Source organism: Pteronotus mesoamericanus, unplaced genomic scaffold, assembly GCF_021234165.1.
Source record: "Pteronotus mesoamericanus isolate MK-2021 breed Mesoamerican mustached bat unplaced genomic scaffold, CSHL_Meso_final contig_173, whole genome shotgun sequence".
In the NCBI taxonomy this organism is placed as follows: Eukaryota; Metazoa; Chordata; class Mammalia; order Chiroptera; family Mormoopidae; genus Pteronotus; species Pteronotus mesoamericanus.
The window spans coordinates 9,321,829-9,343,084 of NW_026555072.1; the positions used below are offsets into that span (position 1 = coordinate 9,321,829).

Here is a 21,256-nt window from a genome sequence, read left to right on the forward strand (position 1 = left end):
TATATTCCTCTAGCTTAATGAAAAAATAAGCAATGTGAGAAAAGACCACAGTTAACTATTCCACGATATAAAAAATATTTGCCATGACATATAGATTACTACACCAAATGGGATTCCCCGCATTTCAATATCCCTGCAAGTCAGTGACTTTGCTCACTGGTGCACCTTATAGTAGATGGTATCTTAGATTTGATGAAATGCAGTGTATCTTAGTATCGATGGAGCTCAAGATGATCTCATTTGCAGATAGCTAAAATCATTCCCACTTTAATCTTGAGTTTTGTATTTGAGTGGAATACCTTTAAAATAATCAACTGATTTTGGCTGCCTCTCATATGCACCCCAACCAGGGACCAAACCCACAACTCAAGCATATGCCATGACTGGGAATTGAACCTCCAACTGAGCCACACCAACCAGCCTCAGGTACAACTGTCATTTTTTTTTTAATCTACTTATAAACGATCAGATTACGACGAAGCAGTTCAAAATATTGGTGGCTATGTTACGTTTTCCTTCAGTTGTGTGTATACATGTAGCTAAAACAAAACAAACGAAATAAAACCCCTTCAACCAGTTTAAGCCAATCGGAGTTTCCCAAACTGCAGAGCACTAGTTTGTTAAAAATTAGTCTTCTGATTCTGTTTTAATAAAATATAAATAAAACCTGGGATTTGTTCTAGTAGTCCTTACAGTAACACAACTTTAAGAAAGCATCAAACAGGTTTCTCTGGAAGTCATATTTCTTTAGAACAAGGTAACAATTACTTTTCAGATACTAAAAAACAGAGCAGATAGAATTTGCTAGAGAATTAACTAAATTTTCACTTCTTTAACTCCCATCAAAACATGTACCATGCTTTACTGCTCATTATTTATTTAAACAAACTTTAAAACACCAAAGTGTTTGCTGACTCTTGACTTTAGAATGAACGGGTAAGCAATTAGATTACAACTCAATTTTTGAACTGCTTAGATGTGAATATGCTATGAATATACAACGTGAGGGCATAATTACTTGTAAACATTTCCCTTTTCAAGTTGTTCAAATCTATTACACCTCTAATTTACCTTCCACTTAAAATTCTTATTTTAATAAAAAAAAGGGAAAACCGAAATTTAATTTATAAAGTTTTATTTTTGTATATGTGCTAAATCTTAGGAACTGGACAATCTTCAGTCAGTCTTGGCTTGTAAAAGGCTGAGAAAGTGTGTGATCTGGGTGGTGAAATTTCCTTTTGAGAATCTGGATTTCAAAATTAAAAAAAACTTCACTCATTTTCAAGTTTAAAACATGGTGTACCTTTCCCCCTTTCTTATACCTATAAATTTGGAGGAAAAGTGCCACATTTTGCCAACAATTACCGTCAGAAATACAATCGGCAGCAAGTCAATACATTTAGTACTTCTGTAGTGAATTATCACACCCCAAATCTTAGCTTTGAACACTAAATACTCACATAGGTGCAGGACCATTTTTGGTTGAGCCCTACTATTAAACAAGTACTGAATGGTTTTTTCGGTAACACAAAAACTGGGGGGAGGAGAGTGTTCTCCTTGCTCGGCAGTATGTAGTACCTTCAAACTAGAGACCAAAATTGGGCACTTATAATGAAAAGGCAATTTTCTTATCCAGTTATAATTCTAAATAAGGCAGGATATATCCACCAAATTAACCACAAAATTCAGCAGAGTTCATGGGAGAACATAAGCTGGAAAAATACTTAAAAAAAAAAAAAAACCCAAAAACTTTTGGAGTAGTCATCTGAATATTCATAGACTGCTGCTTTCATTTACAAATGTAATTCAAATAAAAAAAGGATCCTCATCTTTTTACCACTACAAGTATTAAATACTTAGGTTGTTATCATTCACTAATAAAAGTTAATCATGAAAAAATATAAAACATTTTAATAATTCTAAATTTGTATACATAAGAGCTAAAAGACAAGGTTGGGAAATTATCATTGAGAAAAATGAACAAGACAAAAACCCCAAATATGATTATGTTCTTACTTCTGCCTCTAAAATGCTGAAGATGAAAATTTGGTTGGTGGAGGGCTTAGAAACAGCAGCAATATGGTTTTTACCAAGTTGTGCACTAAAATACTTATATCCAACAGGGCAAAGCCCTTGTTCACACAGATTAACAATGAAAATATTTTCAGTCTTTATGTTAACAGATTCTACTGTCTTCTATAAAGTAATCATGCCATTTAGAATTGTGGGGATACTTCTTTGAAAGGAAGACTAGCGATTCCGCAACAAACATTTAAAGTAGGAAATATTTATATGGCTCAAGAAATCAGTTGAAGGATAAATAATCTTTAGGCACTTTGAAGACTTTAAGTTTAAAATGTGCCGTTTATGTTCAGAAAAAGACCTTAAAATCACCACTATGTTGCTCTTACAATAACATGCATCTTAAAATTTCCGGTTATACATTAACGCTTGTTTAAGAGTTAAATATCGAAAATAATTTGCACAAACAAGCAAAAAATAACTGTTCACTTTCCCTTCATCCTGGTCACAACACAGACCATTCTTCCTCAAATGGAGGGAAAAATGATTCAAAAACCCTCACCTGGCACAAGGGGACTTGTAAAATTGAAAGCAATCAAGGTGGGATCTCCCTCCAAGGAGAAAAATTCACAGCCTATTAAAATGTCAAGTCATTAAAGTTCTATATTAAGTACATTACATTTATTAAGGAGTGGGAAATGCAAAAAAACAAAACAAAACAAAACAGAAGAAAAAGAAAACGAAAACAAAAAAACCCCCCAAACCACCTTTCAGGTGAGATGATGTACTTAATGGTATCAACTTGTCCAAATAAAGTTAACCTGTTTTGCTTACTGTTAAGGAAGTTTGGAATTGAGGAACTTTTAAATTAAAATTACCAACTGGAATTGCAAGTAGTATGTCCAACTTTCATTCAAACTTAACAAATTCAGATGTAATATACTTAAGGTTAAAAAAAAAACCAAAACAAAACAAACAGGACCTATTCTGGTGTCAAAATTTCCTAGTACTACAGAAAACCTAGACGCATAGACTGACTACATAGAGTACTGTGAATAAGATACCCAAAGCTTTATCTGAAATACCTGCCCCCTTTAATCACAAAATAAAGCAATTCTGTTTTGTTTCTGCTTTGTTCAGTTCCAACTATAGCCTTTTTGACAAAACATTTTCCTGTTAACTGAACTTTAAAAAAATACAACCAAGCTTGTGCTCATTAAATATACATGTATATAAAAAACATACAAAAAGTACAAGATTGATTATGTTAGGAAACTTTTACAGTGTCAACATCCTGTTTTCTCTAAATCTTTAGTAAAGGGTGGAAGATCAAATCTTTCTGTGCACAAAAACTCAACGTGACTAAAGTCCTGAATTCAGTGTCATGCCTAGGCATGCTATGCACAGAATTGATTTTAATATGCAGTCCTTCAGGAAATTTTTAAAAAAGGACAAAAAAGTAAGTAACCAAAAAAACAAAAACACACCACAGGACAAAACGTTCTTCTTAAATCAAATTCTATTTGTGAATTCAGCAAAATAATTTCTATAAAATAAAACAGCAAAATATTTAAATAGAATAGGGTGGACTGTATCTGTTTGCAGGGGTATTTGGTTTTTAGACATGTTCCAAATAATTACACACATTCAAGTTACCAATTCTCTTTTAAATACAGTATTAACTGATGAGTTCTTTTTCTTTAAATGTTTATTCTGAAATTATGATACCTCAATTATATTAACTAACCAGTAGTTTCCTTTTTAATTAGACCCTGCTTTAATTTTTTTGGAATAATGGAAAAGGAGCTAGGACAATTCTTGCTTTCAAGTAAAACTGTTACTGAGCAGAAACTCAGCCAGACGTCTTGGTGCAGTGGTACACCAAGTACTGTGGGATTCTGAGGACTTTCACTTCTCTGGGATCCAGCAGAAGGAAAGTTTTAGAAGATTCACCTAAAGAAGCTCTACCAAAGAAACAAAACAAGCATACCAAATACAGTCTTCTATTAGGCTCCAAGCATCCTGGCATAGCAAATTTTTGCATATTTGTTTTACATCTTTTAAAAGTCCCATTACTGATACTTAAGATTCTTTATCCCACCCAGAAATTGAACTGTCAAACATTAAATGTAAGCAACATATGTGTAACTAACTGAAAACCGCCTGTTTGTCACATTTCTCCCCTTGTTTTCTATTTTATATTCTAGGTGTAAGAAGGAAAAGCTGAGCAATACAGCTGTCACACTGGGACAACTGCTGTCATTATGGTAATTTTTTCCTCATTGGCTACACTAACCTGGTGTGAAGCCATGCTAAATGTTACAGCATAACTATAGCTTCAAAATGATTAACCTAATATCAGAATAAAAAGGCAATGAAAAAGATCTAGAAACAATGTTACATCACCAATTTTCCACATCAACCAAATAATTTAAAGGTTACCAGCCTTACATTGATCATAATAAAACTGACTCCAGTGGCAAAGAATTAACATGAAACTATTGGTGTGGTTGACATGGATGGGCTCTGTTTTGTTGCTGTTGGTTTATTTTTTGTTTTTGTAAAGGAGTTGATCCAACTGCCACGAGGCAGGCAACACTGGCTGCAGAGTGCAATGGGTGTAACAAGAAAATTAACTTTTGTAGTTTTTGTAGATTTGTGAGTCTCATCAAGAAAAAAAGTTTCTTGCTTAAGAATTAACAGTCAAACATTAATATACTATATACACCTTTGCCATTTACACATTAGCATCAGGCCATTTATTACAAAACACTATACACTTTCCACTGCAGGCGGGTTATATATGGACAGCAAATTTCTGCAGATAAGACAGTGAATAAACTCTCCACTCCATGTTGATTAGGAATAGTTTTTTTTTAGTTTAAATATTAGCCAGACACAGAAAAAGGTTGGACTGTAAGGCCTGGGTGCACAGTCTTGATGGAACCAGTTAATTATGTGCATTTCACTGATCCTTTGTCTGAGGTGGGGTTACTTCTTCACTGCCTTCATAATTTTCTTGTGCTCGTTGGCCAGTTCTCTGAGGGTTGTTCATGTGATGCGCTGCTGGGCCTGTATATGGCTGTCCATGCACATGGTTATTCTAGGAAGAGAAAAGAGATAGGCATGTTAAAACTTTTTTCATATTAATCTTAAACTTTATAATCATGGGCTGAATTTGTGAAAATGTAATCACCCCCTTCATTCCTGGAACTTACAAATAATAAAAATGTTTGGTCTAATGGTGTGTGTGTGTGTGGTTGGGTGGGGAGGTGTCTGAAACAGAAAAGCTAGCCTAAATGCAAATCCCAAAACCCCAAATGAGAGCAGTGTACGTCTGTATAAATCTGTGGCCAAAGTGATTTTTAGTGCCAAAAATCACTGAGATCCAAGTCTGACAAATAAGGAATCATAGCCTGTTATTGCTCATGGTCAGAATATTCACAAAAAAGGATTTGTGAGCCAGAACACATCTATTCTGACTCTTCCAAGCACCTTGAAACTTCATATACTTAAATCTAATTAATTGATCATATGAGATCTGCATGAGCAATAACCCTGAACACAAAATGGTGTTAATGAAAACAAAACAATGTGAAAGAAGCATGATTAATATATGAGCTCTCAGTATGGATTTTGTTCCTTAATCTATAACCCCTCTGAACCTTTACTTTTCTGTACATTCCCATCAGCCAGGGTTTTTGTGTTTACACTATCATTTGTATTATGAAAATAAACGTCAAATATGTATTTTCTAACTATTCAACATGTTTCTGTTTCCACCCTGAAATGTAAGAAAGAATCCCTTAAATAACAGTTCTGAAAGTATGGTTCCTAGACTGGCAACAGAATCACCTGGGAACTTGTTAAAAAATGTAGATTTTCAGATCCCACCCCAGACCTACTGAATCAGGAGCTCTAGGTGTATAACAAGCCCACCAGAGCATTTTGATGCTTGTTCGAGTCCCACTGCCTCCAAAGATTTGAATTAGTCTAATTTGGGTTCCAGAAAGAGCTGCTCTCATTTAGAAAGTTTCTCCATCTTAATTTTATTTAGTTAGTTATTGATTTTACAGGAAATTTTTATGGAACTCTGTCAAATAGTTGATTTTTTTTCAACAACTTTTACTGTCACTGAAGTCTTGGTTAGGCTACCAAGAGATTCTTACTTTATTGTCATATCTTAGTCTTGAAGACTATAAGCCTAACAGGAAATGTCATAATCCGTTATACTAAATACTATCATTTTATGTTGACTGTGAATTATCACAGTTTTACCAACTTTCAATACTAGTAAAAATGGGGTACTTATTTCACCAGGAAAACACCACAGAGGCAAGTTAAAACATGCTACATCATGACTCCACTCTAACCATTCTTTTTTTGACCATGCCCCCAAAGCTAGACTAGGTAATCCCTCTCTTATAGTCACAACAACAACAATACAACACAAAACAACAAAACCAGCCATTCTTAAATTATAGCATAAAAATTGGTTCTAGAGAATAAAAACACAAACTGACCCCTATTTACCTGTTGATATTGAGATCCAGGTGAATGGGGGTATAATGGGGCATCTTCAGGTGGAGGCGACTCATGCTCATCTGGGGCATCTTGGTCGTCTGGCTCCTAATTTTAAATATTTAAAGATAAAGAATTATGTAGGCAAATTAAAGTTTATTTTTAATTTTTTCTATTTGAAATACATTTTTATAAATCTATAAAACTGACTAACATCTTTTCTTTTACTGTAGATAAATTAAAGCACCTGAAAAGAAAAAATCCCAATTTGGCTCTCTTAGAAATACTACATTCCAGGCAATTTTACAGAACTTCTCTTGAAGAAGGCTATCTCAGTTGAGATCATATGTAGTAAATATTTAAGCAAACACCTCAAAGTAATTTTTTTTTACACTATCATTAACACATAAACACTGGCCTATAAAGTAAAGAATTACTTTGCTTTCTTCCATTTCTATCTGCTGCACACTGGTGTCTTTTTTTACCTCCTCTGGACAGAGTTCACAAGCTTTTGCAAGTGTCATCCTAGCACTATGTGATCTCTCCAAGAAATAACCATTTGACGTTTCATTGCTTTGCACCGGAGGAGACCAATTGTTATAAGTATACTGAGGATTGCCAGTGTATGGTCGTCTTTCAAGTTCATCTCCAAGCCATTCCACTGCCCAGGTCCACTTTCTTTTAAGATCTCCGTTGCCCTTCAAAGGAAAATAAAAGTATATACACAAAAGGTTTCAGAATAATATTCAAAGTTAACTTAAAGCAACAACTCCAAATTCTCATGATGCGGGAAGGGGTGGGGCTTGGAGGAGGGAGAAAAGAGGAGGAAAGGAACATCCACTGGTTGCCTCTTGTACATGTCCTGACCTGGGACTGAACCTGCAACACAGACATGCGTCCTGACTGGAAACGGAACTGGTGGCGTTTCGCTTTGTGGAATGATACCCAACCAACTTAAGCCATACCAGTCAGGGTAATTCTATTCTTTTAAAACAGATTCTTTAATTCTCATTCAGATTTCTGCAAAATTGTAAGAAAAAACCCTCACCTGCAAAATCTGGTAAGCAACAGGACAATTGCTAAAGAGAGCCACCATACATTTTATACACTGGTATGCTCTTTTTTGATAGTGATTCTTAGAGCGCTGGATTGTGTCAAACAGCCCATCTCGATCATCTGGGATTCCTTTAAGTGCATTATGAATTCTGCAAGACAACCAGATATAAAATAAAAACTTCTAAAATCAAATAGCAGATAACATTTATGGAGCACCTACTATGTGCCACACAGTATCTTTGATGTAGTCATGTAATCTTAATACTAGACAGAAGAGTTATCAAACCCTTGAACAGATGAGGAAAATGGGTGCAGAGAGATTAAATATTGTCTGAAGTCATATAGCTGCCTAGCAGTCTGTGTGTTTGCCAACCCAAAATGATACTGCTATGTCTGTAATTAAAATACATAACCAGAAGTGACACTAAGAGTAATACAAACTTTTAAAATTAAAGTTAACTAACAAGTAAGTTTATGACTGTTTTACTTAAGAATTTGCTTCAAGTCAGTTCCTTTCATAAAACAGCATTTCTGAAGGTAAGTTAGAATCCAGTGACTATGAAACAGTCATATAATTTGGAAGTACAGAATTAACTTGAAATCTAATAATGAGAATACATGGCAGGCAAAGCAATTTTCAAAAGCAATACTACAATTTGGCTGATTTGCCAAGGATGGATGATTTCATTTCAGCTCCTGCTGAACTACAACAGAACAATATGCAGGCAGTGGTTTTTTGGACTTTCCCCAAATAAACAATTTTAAAAAATGATTGTGTGGCAAAAACTTGCCTTGTTTGCGTTCAAAACATAATCTGCTAGCTAACCAAATGTGGTACATACGTACAGTGGAATATTATTCAGTCTTAAAAAGTTGTGTAACATGCTACATGGATGAGAGCAAAAACAAAAGAATAAGTGTATGATTATATAAGATACTTAGAATAGCTGAAATGAGAGAAAGAAATAGTGATTACTAGATGGTCATTATTACTTGTTTTAATGAAACGAGAGTTCAGATATAACTAATTGGTTTAAAGCTATAAAAGCTTACAATAATTTACTTAATTTTAAATACTCACCTGAGGACTTTTTTTTTTTTCATTGCTTTTTTAGACAGAGAAGGGAGAGCAAGAGAGAGACATCAATTGGCTGCCTCCTCTACGTGTGCGGACAGGGGGTGTAAGCACTCAGACCCTGCCTGAAATGGGAAATGCACCGACACCCTAGGTATGTGCCCTGAGTGGGAACTGAACCCTCAGATTTTCAGTTACAGAATGATGCTCCAACCAACTGAGCAATACTGGCCAGGCTGCTTACAATAATTTTAAGTGAAAATAGTAGGATGTAAATTCCATTAAAGCCAATTCTTAAATAATTTTTAAAAAGATTTTATTATTTTTTGAGAGGGGGAAGGAGGGAGAAAGGGAAGGAGAGAAACATCGATGTGCAAGAGAAACATCCATTGGTTGCTTCTGGCATACCACAACCGGGGGCCTGGCCCACAATCCAGGCATGTGCCCTGACTGGGAATCAAACCAGTGAGGTTTTGGTTTGCAGGCTGGCACTCAGTCCACTGAGCCATACCAACCAGGGCAAAACCAATTCTTAAGAAAAGTTTCAAATCCTTTGATCATATTGAGAAGGATACTGGACAGTGCTCAAAATAAATAACTATAGTTTTGGAACAACTGAAGTCTGTGTACTGTGAAAATTGATTCCAGTTTAATGCTATTTTTATAACATTAATCCAACTGAAATATATGATGGTAATTTTGGAGATAATTTGAAAATATGAATTAAGGAATTCTGGCATTTGCAGTCTCCATTAAGACTTAAAATTGTATTTCTGTTTTAAGCATTTTCTTCTTAGAGAACCTGTTTTCAAGTTTAATTATTATGTTGACATATGGGAGTCAGCCTGTTATACAGAATCTAGAATTGTTTCCCTTAAAACTATTATACTATTGCCCATGTGGGTAGAGAATTTATAAAATCTGGCAGAGTTGTTAACAAAGAGCATAGTTTATCATTATTGTATAATTCTTGGGGTTAAAGATAATATATTAAGCCTTTATGATGAAAAACCAAATAGTGTAATTCTGGAAGAAGCTTTGAGGGACAGTTTAGCTGGATAAAAGTTCTTAAAAAAAAAAAAAAAAAAAAACCCCAAAAAATCTCTAAAATTTTCACATTCTGAAAAACTAGTTAAGAGTTGATGCTTATTCACAGATTCCATATTGGCACTTTGCCTACTTGCTGAACTTTATTTGTAACAGATAAAAACAACAGAACAAAACAAAACAAAACATGACACTCATGGTGCTTTTGAAGTCATGAGCAGGATGGCAAAAAAATGTGATTCATCCAGCACACATTGCCAGCTGAAGAGGAACATAGAGGCACTGCCTTGTTTTAGCTTACAATGGAAAAGAAGTCTCCTTTCTGCTGTCCATTTAGTGATACATTTTCCACATTTTCGTTGATTTCAGTTTAAAATGACCTCCAAATGTTATCTTATGTGACTAATTCTAAGACTCATATAATCTAATCCTAAAATAAACCTAGGGAATTATTAAAAAAAATAAAATATTTACTAAGAGCCTATGCTAGTTTTTCATTAATTAAAAACAAATCAATTGAAAGAAAAAAACTTAGTATATTAAGTACGCAACTTGGGCAATGAAAAAAAGCTTAAAAATGAAATAAAATGTAAGAAAAGAGGGGATCTTTTTATTCATTCTTACCTTATGTTTCTGTTTAAGGTAATGCATTTTTCAGATCTCCAAGGTATAAAAAATACAAGTTGACTAGCAAGTTAAGTTAGTCTAAAAGTTGGGCAAGTAACAAAAAAAGGTATCTACCTGTGAGTTTGCCAAGAATCTTCAATCAGTAAGATTTGCAAAAGCAGATCCAAATAGGGACGGAGTTCATAAGTGTAGGAATATGCAACCTAAAAACAGGTAAGATACAGTGAACAACTTTTTAAAAAGAATAACAAATCAAATTATAGAGACATATAAATGTTTATTTTCTTTTAACCTGCCACAGAAGTTCACTGAGGACAGTAGATGAAAATTGAGGATTCTCCCAGCAGCAAAAACGAAGCAATTTGACGGTTTCCTCTGAGTTACTGCAATCTTCAATGATTTTCTTCACATAACTTGTTCTCACAAATAAAATGTCTGCCACATTCTGCTGAATTGGCATTATAGGTTGTGATAAATTAGGATCACCAAAAGGATTGGGAAGAGGAGGATTACCTACAATACAGATTTGTCATCAATGAAAAACTTACGCTTCTCCACAATAATACATAGCTTCCAACATACAAAACAGCTTATGGATTTTTAATTTTAGAAAAACAGCATAAACCTTCAGAGTCTTGTTTTTCACTTAAACATCTTCAGAATTACTTTTAATCAGGTAATATATATGTCCAGCAGTATTTTAAAACCACTGTAAAGAATGGAGCATTTGACTTACCATTGATTGAAGACTGCATTCTTGATGAGACATTGCAACAGCGGATCAGCTGTGACACTACTGAGTATAATTTGCCTAATTCAGCATACTGATATTTGATTGGAGGACCTGGGCCTTCATCTAAAGACACAAGCATAAAGGTGGCAGGTACACTCAATTTCAGAAGCTGTGTCTTCTCCGCTACACCTACAATGAAGAACAGGGAAGAAAGAATAATTATATGAGAAAAGAACTAAGATGGTATGGGTTTCATAAAAAGTAGTTATGTAAAATATTTCCTATAAATTTTATGATAAGAGATTTATTTAATTAGAACAGAAAATCTACTGAGAATTATTGGATTTAAGAATTAAAATGGTTAAACAGTGACCATGACATTCCTATCACACTCGGCATAAAGAGGATGAACAACTTTTTGTATGACCTGGAGAGTTTGGGGGACTAGGGAAGTTGTTAGGAAGACGGTAAAAACTAGTAAAAACTAATAAAAACAAAACAATAAAATAAAATAATCAATGCTCCTAAAAGTTCCCATGCCAGGCTATCTTCTCAAACTGTATGCCTTCCCATCAAACCACTGTAATAACTTCAAGTTCCAGCTATTTTCATTCAGGTAATTCCAAAATATTTCCAGACAAATATCTTACTGTTTTATTGAACGTCTCTATTTGGGTGTCATATAGGCTTAAACTCCATGCCCAAAATGAACTCGTCATCATGCTTCCCTCTATGTTTCCCCTTACAGTACAAGGCACCACTATCTGCTCCTTTTGTCAAACTGGAATCCTAGGCACAATTCTTAACCTCTTGAAGGCATTCCCTCCTCTCCTGAATATCCAACCACCAAATCCTACCTCAAATAAAAAAGAATGAGGATCTGTCCCCTTGTATCCCCCTCACTGCCAGTCCCCTAGCACAGGCCACAACCATCTCCTACTTACAGATCATTTTAACAATCTCTAGTCTTATTTCCCCTGGAATCCATTACACACTGTTGCCACAGTGATCTTTCTAAAAAGTACATCTATTCAAAACTCTGCAATGGCTCATCAAACCCTAAGGATAAAGTCCAAAATCCCTCACACAAGGCTTATGAGATAGCATGATCAGAGAACACTGCTTACCATTCCTAACATCTCCACCTTACATCAATTTTAGTCGGAGTGAATAACTTTCATGTTCTCCAATGAACCACGCTGAATTTATTACAAGTCTTTGATTCAGTTATTCACTTTGGATGGAAAACTCAACCAACCAATTTTCACATTAACTTCTCCATTATGTCCCGCATATTCACAAAATCTGGTCAGGTACCCCTATGATATACTTTCATGGCACTCTATATTTTACTTATTACAGCCATTAACATACCTTTTGGCAATTACCAATTTATTTGCTTCTATGCCCCATTAGTCAATACTCTTATTTGTAGCCATATTCCAAGAAGTATAATAAATACAGGTCCACAATCTATCTGAAATCCTGAGATTCAAAAAGCTCTTATAAATAAATGCAAAGTATCAAAATGTGTAAGGTGGGAAAAATCTGGCCTGAACTGACAAGAGGCTATTTACAGACTTTACTTATCTCCTCCCAGTGCGAATATTCATGTTTTATTGTAGAAATATTAATGTGCATGATTAAGGTACTGCCTGTCCCCAGCTATAGGCATGTTACACAATGCAGGTTGTATGTACTGCCTTATCTTCCTTAAAAAAATATTTTATTTATTTATTTTTAGAGAGGGGCAGGGAGGGAGAAAGAGAGGGAGAGAAACATCAATGTGTGGTTACCTAGCCTGCAACCTAGGCATGTGCCCTGACTGGGAATCGACCCAGCGACCCTTTGGTTCGCAAGGCTGGCACTGAATCCACTGAGCCACACCAGCCAGGGTTGCCTTACCTTTCTTAAATTCAAACAATTCAGACCCCAAAAACATGCACGGCCTTTGGATTTCATATTAAATTTTACAGACCTGTATTTGTCTTTACCAGGAAAATTTTAATTGAGAGTATATTATGGACCAATGATGTATGCTTTGTGAAAAGGCAAAATCTAAAAAGGGAGTTAAACAAAATAGGATTTTTGTGACTGTTTAAAATTTGATATTTCTAAGTTTGAAATGCAGATTCCATTTATGCTTGTTTATATTCTCTTCTCAACAACAAATAACCAAACATCTCCAGTATGGAAAGATAATAGAAAATATGATAAATCACAAAAACAGAAAGTACAATGTTAAAAGGGCCACAGATCAACTGGTGATTAATTAGTTCACAAACAAAAAACTTAGAATGATAGGGATGTTTGAGTATAAAACATAATTTTGAACATAAGGGCTAAAAAACATTTTTAAAAAAAACTTTGTACTAACACCTGATAATTTTTATAATTTCAACCTTAGGAAACTTACCCCCACCAGCCAATTAACAAACACCAATCAGTATGACAATGGAAGGATTTTTTTTTATGATATTCCTAACTACCCATCTATTTCATTCAACAAACATTACTAAGTGCTACTGTGCAAAGCTCTTATCCTTGCAACCTAGTTGGGAAGCAATGCAAAAAATTGAACATTATCAAAAACAAAGTATAATACAATATAGCATACTTTTTCAAGACAAGTATGGAATCACTGAAAGAAAAAAAAATCAGATGACATTAGAAAGAGCAGGTTACTCAGTGTTGTCATACAGAGGTAATTATATACAAACAAAGTCTTATGTATGACTAAGTCCTTTATCCAAACCTGGCAAAGTACATACAACCTGGAGACCTTTTGAAAATGTGGATTCCTTGTGCTAACTTTGAGAATTTCAATTCAGTTGGTTAGAACGGGGACTAAGAATCAGTATTTTCAAAAAACCAGACGGATCTGGCACCATCACTTTAGGAGATAAAAATATGATTAAAACACAGATTCTGACCTGTGTCTACTCAGTACAGAGATAAGACACATTCCTAACTTTACTACAGAGATAAGACACATGTCTAACTATAAAGTACAAGGTGAAAAGTGCAGTGGAAAAAAAAAGTTTCAGATAAAATGCGTAACAGGTTTTATGGAATACTGTTTCTATTTTAGACGAAATTATATCTTATCACATGACTTAAATGACTTCACGATTTAAAATATCTGAACAGAATTATGAGAACTTAAAATTCTTACCTAAATTGGCATACATTACAAACAGGTTGAAATACTGCTGTAAATGACGCCCATGCTCTGAAACTTCCCTTCTCAAAAGATTTAGTACTGCTCTTAGTAAGTGATCGCTCAGGCTTAAGTTGTCATAAGCCTGTAAAGGATAAAACATTAGTTGTTTTTCAGAAAGGATGCAGGTATGATATAATTCTATTTGCATAAAAAGGGGATATGCACACATATTTGTTGAATATAGGCAGAAGTTTCTGGAAGGACTAATGACAAAAGTGATTAAAAAAGGTTGCTTGTTAGAAAAGGGAATGAAGATCCAAGGTAGGTTTCATAATAGAGCCTTCATACTATTCTAATTTTAAAAAGAGTCTATTAAAAAACTTTAAGAATAATCTATGTAACATGAAATGTATCATTAAGCCATTGCATGTAAATGAATCAACAGAAAATTCTAGTTTTTAAAGAGCCAATAATTACTACTCATTGCTGTGAAGTATTTAATGGAACCCACAGACATCAGACTGCATGGTGTGTGTGTATGTAAACACATTTGTTAGGTAAACATAAGAGAGATGCACAAATATTTGTGACTTCAATTTCCAGGAAACAACTTATTTGTAAACATTCAATCATTAGAGGGAAGAAAAAAAAACACCAAAAACACAAACCCAACTGGGCAATTACCTGACTAGAAGGTCCAGGAGATGCAAAGGGTGAAGGACATGGCCCATCTTGCAAGGAAAAATGTGCAATAAAAACTATAAGTTTTGCAAATGCACCCCTTACTTCTGCACTAGGGCACTCCAAGAGGTATTCAGAGAAGCGATTTGAGACATTAAAAAGGACATTATGAGCAAACCAAAAACGTACATTCTTGCTGTGACGAAGAAGAATACACAATGCATCATACCTAAGATAAAACAAAACAAAAATCCATGAATATCAATTCAGTAACATGTTTCCTATAGTGCAGGGAAGGGTCTCTATGAACCAAATAAAAACGAGTACTAATATTAAAATGACAGGTGAATACTATGACTTGATTTATTCTTAAGAGTGACAAAACAGACAAAATCTTGCATAGGTCTCTAAAACCTATTAGCAAACTCTTCCTAGGTTGAGTGACAAAACAATACCTCCCCTTCCCTTAAACATCCTACCACTGGAAAGTAAGTAAAAATTGTTGCATCAAGGTATTACAGCAAGCATCCTTTATACTCTTCAAAATTAGGAACACAGGAAACTCAATTTTAATTTTTTACCCTTTTAATCTATGGAAGAATTTAATCTAGGGAAGCTAAAAACATAGTACTTCCTGATGAAACAGTTTAAACTTTTAACTATCATCCTGTAATCTTTCATACAGGGGATGTCAAAGATGATACAAAATAGTAGAAGCAGAAGCCTGCTTCTGAATACTAGAAGAATGTTTAAACTAAATAATTATTTTAATATGATTTCTACTATTACTGCTACTAAGAGATTTTTAATTCTGCATTCCAAATCTGACACAAAATTATCATGGCTTGGAGAAAAAAAATAAAGCAGTATTATTAAGAGCCAAGCTAAATGCTAGTATAATAGAAATGAAAAATCCAAAGCAATGTACCAGTCACTGGCAGAGCCACGGACTACTTTCTTGGTGTGAAATCCTGTGGTAAAGAGGAACCTAGCAGCAAGCTGAATACTAATCATAGTGATTTCTTCTGCTTCAGGTAACAGGTGATCTTGCCCTATAAATAAAATGCAGATATAAAAATAAAATAAATTTCTCATGTCCAAACCCCATTTTCAAACATATCTACATTTGCAATATTTAGGAGTCCTAACTTTTTAAAAACCCCTCTTAGGCTACTCATGAAATAATTCTTAACAGTTCTCTAAAGCACATTTCAAACTAATGCTTGAGTCAAAAACAAATTGTTATTATAAACAAAAGCTCCTGTTCTCAAACAGGAAGACAATATATACCACTCAAAGATAATAGTCTTCTGAAGTAAGACTTTAAAACAACCAAACATAAAAAACAAACAAGCTGATGCCTGCTAAGAAATCCTGCAATAAAGTAAGAGCTGTGCTTTATTATTAAAAAGCTAAATTTTTTGATACTTACCTGGAGGAGGATTTAAGTAAACACCATTACATGTAAGCAGTTTTTTCATAAACTGAAAATATTCCAAACTGTACTGCATTCGGTTATGCATGAACTGCACATTCTGTTTCCGTACACTTCTCTCAATGGCTGATGGCATAACAATTTGATGGGGTCTTGTGGTGACAGTAAGCTCTGATATGTATTTTATCAACTCATCGCCTTGGTCTATTGTGTCCAATCGCTCATAAAAAAGTATGTAAGCATTCCACCACCTTTTCTGGCGCCTATATGACATGCGCTTCATCATGTGATCAAACACTTCTCCCATGTACTCTCCACCAAAACACTGGTTTTTCATTTCTTCATCATCATCCATTTTGCACTCTGTTACATCTCCATCATCGAATTTATACCAGCGATTTCTCTCGCCATCTACACCATTCCTTTGAATGATATAAGAATAATAATGTCCTCCACTTGCTTGACCACTGTGTACAAGTACACCAACAAGCCTGTATTTCGTGCTTCCTGCTGTCTCACTTTCAGACTGCTCGTTCTGTTGTATTAACTGACTCTCTGGGTTTACATTATCTCCTTCCAGCTTTGCAACACCTGCCACTGTGTAAGGTTCCATGTCCAGTTCTCGAGGAAATTCAAAATAATCATTGAACTTGATTGCACATTCTCTTTCCCAGTCATAGTCAAATCGTTTTAGTTGAATAGCAAGAACAGGAGGTAATTTTTTAATTAGCAACCGCTTTACAGTATCAACCTAAAATAAACAGAGCAAGTTACTAGATGCTCTCTTATAATCAATCCACTGCAAAAAAAAAACACTTAAATTGTATCATTAAATTCTCTTAAGACCAATCTGAAATTATAAAAGAAATACATAAAGAACACAATCAAGGTAATTCTGTCACAGTTGATATTTTAAAAAATATTAACTGAAACTACTATGAGAATAGCTGATGCCATTTATTATAAATTGTAAAAATTAGTAATATAGATATCACTCATTGCCTGTTTTCTATATAGTCTTTGTTATCTAACCATTATTACTTGCTTTGATACATATTGTTACTCTAATAAAGGTGTAGTTTTCTGTGAGTGAATTGAAGAAATACAGTAATAGCAGCTAATATTGACTGGGGAATTAGGTAAAAGTAATATGCTAGGTGCTGCCCAAGTATTATAGGAACATACTCAATCCTCACATCCTTGCCTGCAGGTACTGTTGAATCTTAAGGGTTAAGTAACTTGCCTCAAGTATCAGAGCTGTGGGTGCCAGGCAGTATGTCTTTACAACTCACCATCTTAACCTCTAGACTTTAGTGGCATGCAAGGTAAAAAAAAACAGGTGAGACTGATGTGGGAGGGTTTGGAAGCCCAAAGAGATACAGATTTACTGTATGTATGCATATATGTATGTAATAACTGTCTCTCCCAAAAAGATGTTATGTGCCCACTGATAAAAACTAACCAGATGAATCTAAAATCTGATCCAAGTGGTTTGAAAACACAAGTGGTAGAAGAAATCTTATGTGGCTAAATGAGGTAATAGTTTTAGCAAACTTTTTGGTCTTGACACCTAACTCTGGACATGAGAAGAAATTACAGGTTATACAACTCTGTAGCTTCAAGGATATCAATAGCAGTTTGGCAAGAGAATGTGATATTAATCTATTATGGCTTCTAAAATGATTCACTCTTATCTTACCTGTTTTCCCTAGCCCTCTGAGGTTACTTTCTCTCAATCTTCTTTCCCTGACAAACCTTTTAAACCATTTAACATCTCAACTACCCCTCTGCTACCATTATAAACAGAGCATGGTAGGTAATAAAAAGGTGAATTTTGAGGACAAACAAAAACAACTTCTTCCAAATCCATTGTATGTAATCATAATTACGATAAACAAAACTTGACAATTCATACCTTTTTATTGCATTTTTCACAATGATATGCATTTGCACCTTCTAATAAATCTCCTTTGACATATTGTTCCAAAGAATCCAGAAGATTTTGGTGATTTCTAATGTCTACATTCAAAGTCGTAAAAGATTCTTCACACTCGTATCTAAAGACATTATTTAAAAAAATTATCAAAAAGGATTTATTCCTTAGTCTTCTAAACATTTAGTTATGGACATTTGCAATAGTCACAATACAACACAAAATCCATAAATCACAGAATGTTACCAATAAATTACAGTTAACATTTATTGGTCAATTATTCTATGCTGAGCACTACATTAGGTTGTTTACACACTATATATACTGGGTTCTGTGTCTTCATGACGAACCTGCTAGAGAAATATCATCGTTACACCAAAGAAATGAGGGAAATAGGATACAGAAATGTTAATTTGATCAAGATTACTAGGTGAAATGGTGTTTTGAAGTTAAGTCTGTCTGGATTCATAGCTTATGCTCTATAGTCTATCATGCTGCTGCCACTCTCATCTGTTTAGAAAGGAATCCATGCCAAAGCATTTATTAATGGGCCGAACTTACAGTCCCTCACATTTAGGGCTTTTCAATTTTGTTAGGGAAAAAGACAGGTACGTAAATAAAAGCATTTATAAGTTACATGAACAGAACACAAAGTAGGTATTAAGCAAATTGCTATTATTACATCAGGGAATAGCCCATAGAAGAGAAAAAAAAAAGTTAGATCTTATGACTCCAGTTAAAAAGTAGGACACTCTAAGTTGGAAAGTCAGCAAAATTTTTCTGTAAAAGGGCAGATAGTAAATATTATAGGCTTTTTTTTGGGGGGGGCTGTGAGGTTTCTGTGGCAATTACTGAACTCTGCTGTTACAGTGAAAGCTGCCAGCCACACAGTAGGTAACTTTAAAAAAACAGATGCAGGACTAGATTTGACCTAGCGTCCACAGTTTGTTAACCCCTGTTCTAAGACAAATAATGCCCTAGAACAGAGTTGGGACTCTTTTTATGTAAACTTCTGGCATGTGACAAGGACAACACTAGTTTAGTTGTGGAGCAGGTATTTGAACTTTAAGGATCTTACTTAAGATCATGCTCTCTGGACAGTTTCACTGAGCTAAAACCCCCCACTAATTTCCAAATAAATTTGAAAATTGTCTAAAACCAAGAAGGACTAACAAGAATAGATGACCAAAGAGGTGGCTATTTCATCAGCAATTAAAAACGACAGTAAAAATGACAATTTTATTGTCCATCTAACATAAAACATCTTTCAAAAGGACCAAAAGATGTCCAGGTTATGTGAACAATTACATACCCTTGATTTGAATGGTTTGACCTAATGGAAGTTTCTCTTTCATGTAAGTATTACTCTCCCCGAATCAGTTCTCTATGTTAAAAAAGGAAGCGCTCCTCACCAACCATATAAATACAACCCATGACTATATATAATACTATTTGGGCTTGTAGAAAATACTATCTTATTGTGATATTTTGGCAAAACCAATCTCAAACCAACATTAATTGATAATATTCAAGAGAAATCCCAAAGCAAAACTTCCATGTAATAAGCATAAACATTATCAGTAACGAATTATTTTCATTAACAGTCCTAATCAAACGATTTCCCTTTTTAGTTAAAAAACAAAACAATTTTTTACTCAACTCTTCCTATGCTCTGTGCGAAAAACATACCTTTAGGATAACAACCATAATCAATGCCATTTTAAAAGCTAATTATTTCATTTGTATAGGAAATAGTGCTTCATGTCTGTCATGTTCTTAAGTTGTATGAAACAGAGATCAGACATAATAAAAGGAATCAAATTATTTGACAACAAACAAAAAACTCCTAAAGTAGTGAGGTATACACAGTATACATTTCATCTAGTATCAGGTATTTCAATCAGTTGCACACTCCACTTTTATACAATTAGTAAAAATTTTATTTTATTTTTTAAGTAAAGAAACAGTAAAACATAAACTTTAAATATGTAATTAGCACTTACCTATGTGGACAGCCTTGACAAATCTTCTGATCAGCAAAGGAACCTCCTAAAACTTTACTTAGCATAGCAGGATGTCCTAAGGCTTTCAAAGCTTCATCTAAACTATCCACCAATGAGTTAAAAAACTCTAAAGCATCATGTTGTTCACGTAGGTTAACAGGCTCACCCCAAAGCCTAAGAAATGAATGGAATAAAATATGTAATATGTGAGACCCCCAGCACAATATATGCAATGTATTTTTTATGGGGGAAAAAAAGCAATACAACCAAAAATGACAGCATATAAACTGAGATTTTTATTCTTCAACTATGTGAGGAAGTAGAAAGAAATAAATGCTCTTTACATATAGAGTGCAGTGGGGATGAGAGGCTCACAGTAAGAGGGGCAGTCCAGTGGAGAATTACCATGAAGCTACTAGTATGGAGAGTACAGGTTACAGATACAGTGCAAAGATTAAATCTATTTACTCTTAAATTGATTTTTCCAAACAAAAAGAGAATGGATTGACTTGTTTTAGAGTTGATCACTGTTGAGTAATCTGAGGACTTCAGTTAGACAAATCAGTCCAGAAAACGAACCATCAATTGTGTGTACCACAAGACAAGAACTGAGACTGCTAAAACAGAGGCACTGCTGGAAACTATCAATGACATCTAATTTTATATTTATAAACTTGTACATATAGACAACATAAGTGAATTTGTTGAAAAGAGATATGTTAAATGTATTTTAAGTAAATACATTTACTTAAATGTATTTACTTAAATGTAAATGAGAAGTGTATTTATAGTAAAGTGTTATGTTTGCAAACTACCATCAACTGGTTTAGAAAAATCCAAACAAAAATTCTTTTTAACACTTTTTCTATATAGCAGATAATCTCATTCCAATTATACTTGATGAGTCAACTATTAATTGCAAAAGGGAGAAGGTATCTTTATAATAAAGAGATCTGTTAA

General features: G+C 34.2%; 1 protein-coding gene across 4 annotated transcripts in view; it reads right to left on the bottom strand.

Annotated features, from left to right (window-relative positions):
- Positions 1 to 1,125: 1,125 nt before the first annotated feature.
- The window catches only part of USP9X (ubiquitin specific peptidase 9 X-linked), a 116,597-nt gene continuing 96,466 nt past the window's right edge, over positions 1,126 to 21,256 (bottom strand). For 2 of the 4 annotated variants that reach the window (XM_054566545.1, XM_054566544.1), the window contains exons 33-45: positions 20,297 to 20,470; positions 18,276 to 18,417; positions 16,358 to 17,111; positions 15,854 to 15,977; positions 14,929 to 15,154; positions 14,257 to 14,386; positions 11,085 to 11,270; positions 10,641 to 10,861; positions 10,463 to 10,551; positions 7,592 to 7,748; positions 7,029 to 7,241; positions 6,556 to 6,651; positions 1,126 to 5,125 (exon numbers count right to left, since the gene is read on the bottom strand). In XM_054566545.1, coding sequence (XP_054422520.1) covers positions 4,988 to 5,125; positions 6,556 to 6,651; positions 7,029 to 7,241; positions 7,592 to 7,748; positions 10,463 to 10,551; positions 10,641 to 10,861; positions 11,085 to 11,270; positions 14,257 to 14,386; positions 14,929 to 15,154; positions 15,854 to 15,977; positions 16,358 to 17,111; positions 18,276 to 18,417; positions 20,297 to 20,470 — 2,650 coding nt within the window. In that variant the 3' untranslated portion in view covers positions 1,126 to 4,987. Of the gene's footprint in view, positions 5,126 to 6,555; positions 6,652 to 6,980; positions 7,242 to 7,591; positions 7,749 to 10,462; positions 10,552 to 10,640; positions 10,862 to 11,084; positions 11,271 to 14,256; positions 14,387 to 14,928; positions 15,155 to 15,853; positions 15,978 to 16,357; positions 17,112 to 18,275; positions 18,418 to 20,296; positions 20,471 to 21,256 lie in introns of all 4 variants that reach the window. The other 2 variants (XM_054566542.1, XM_054566541.1) reach the window with 1 other exon arrangement.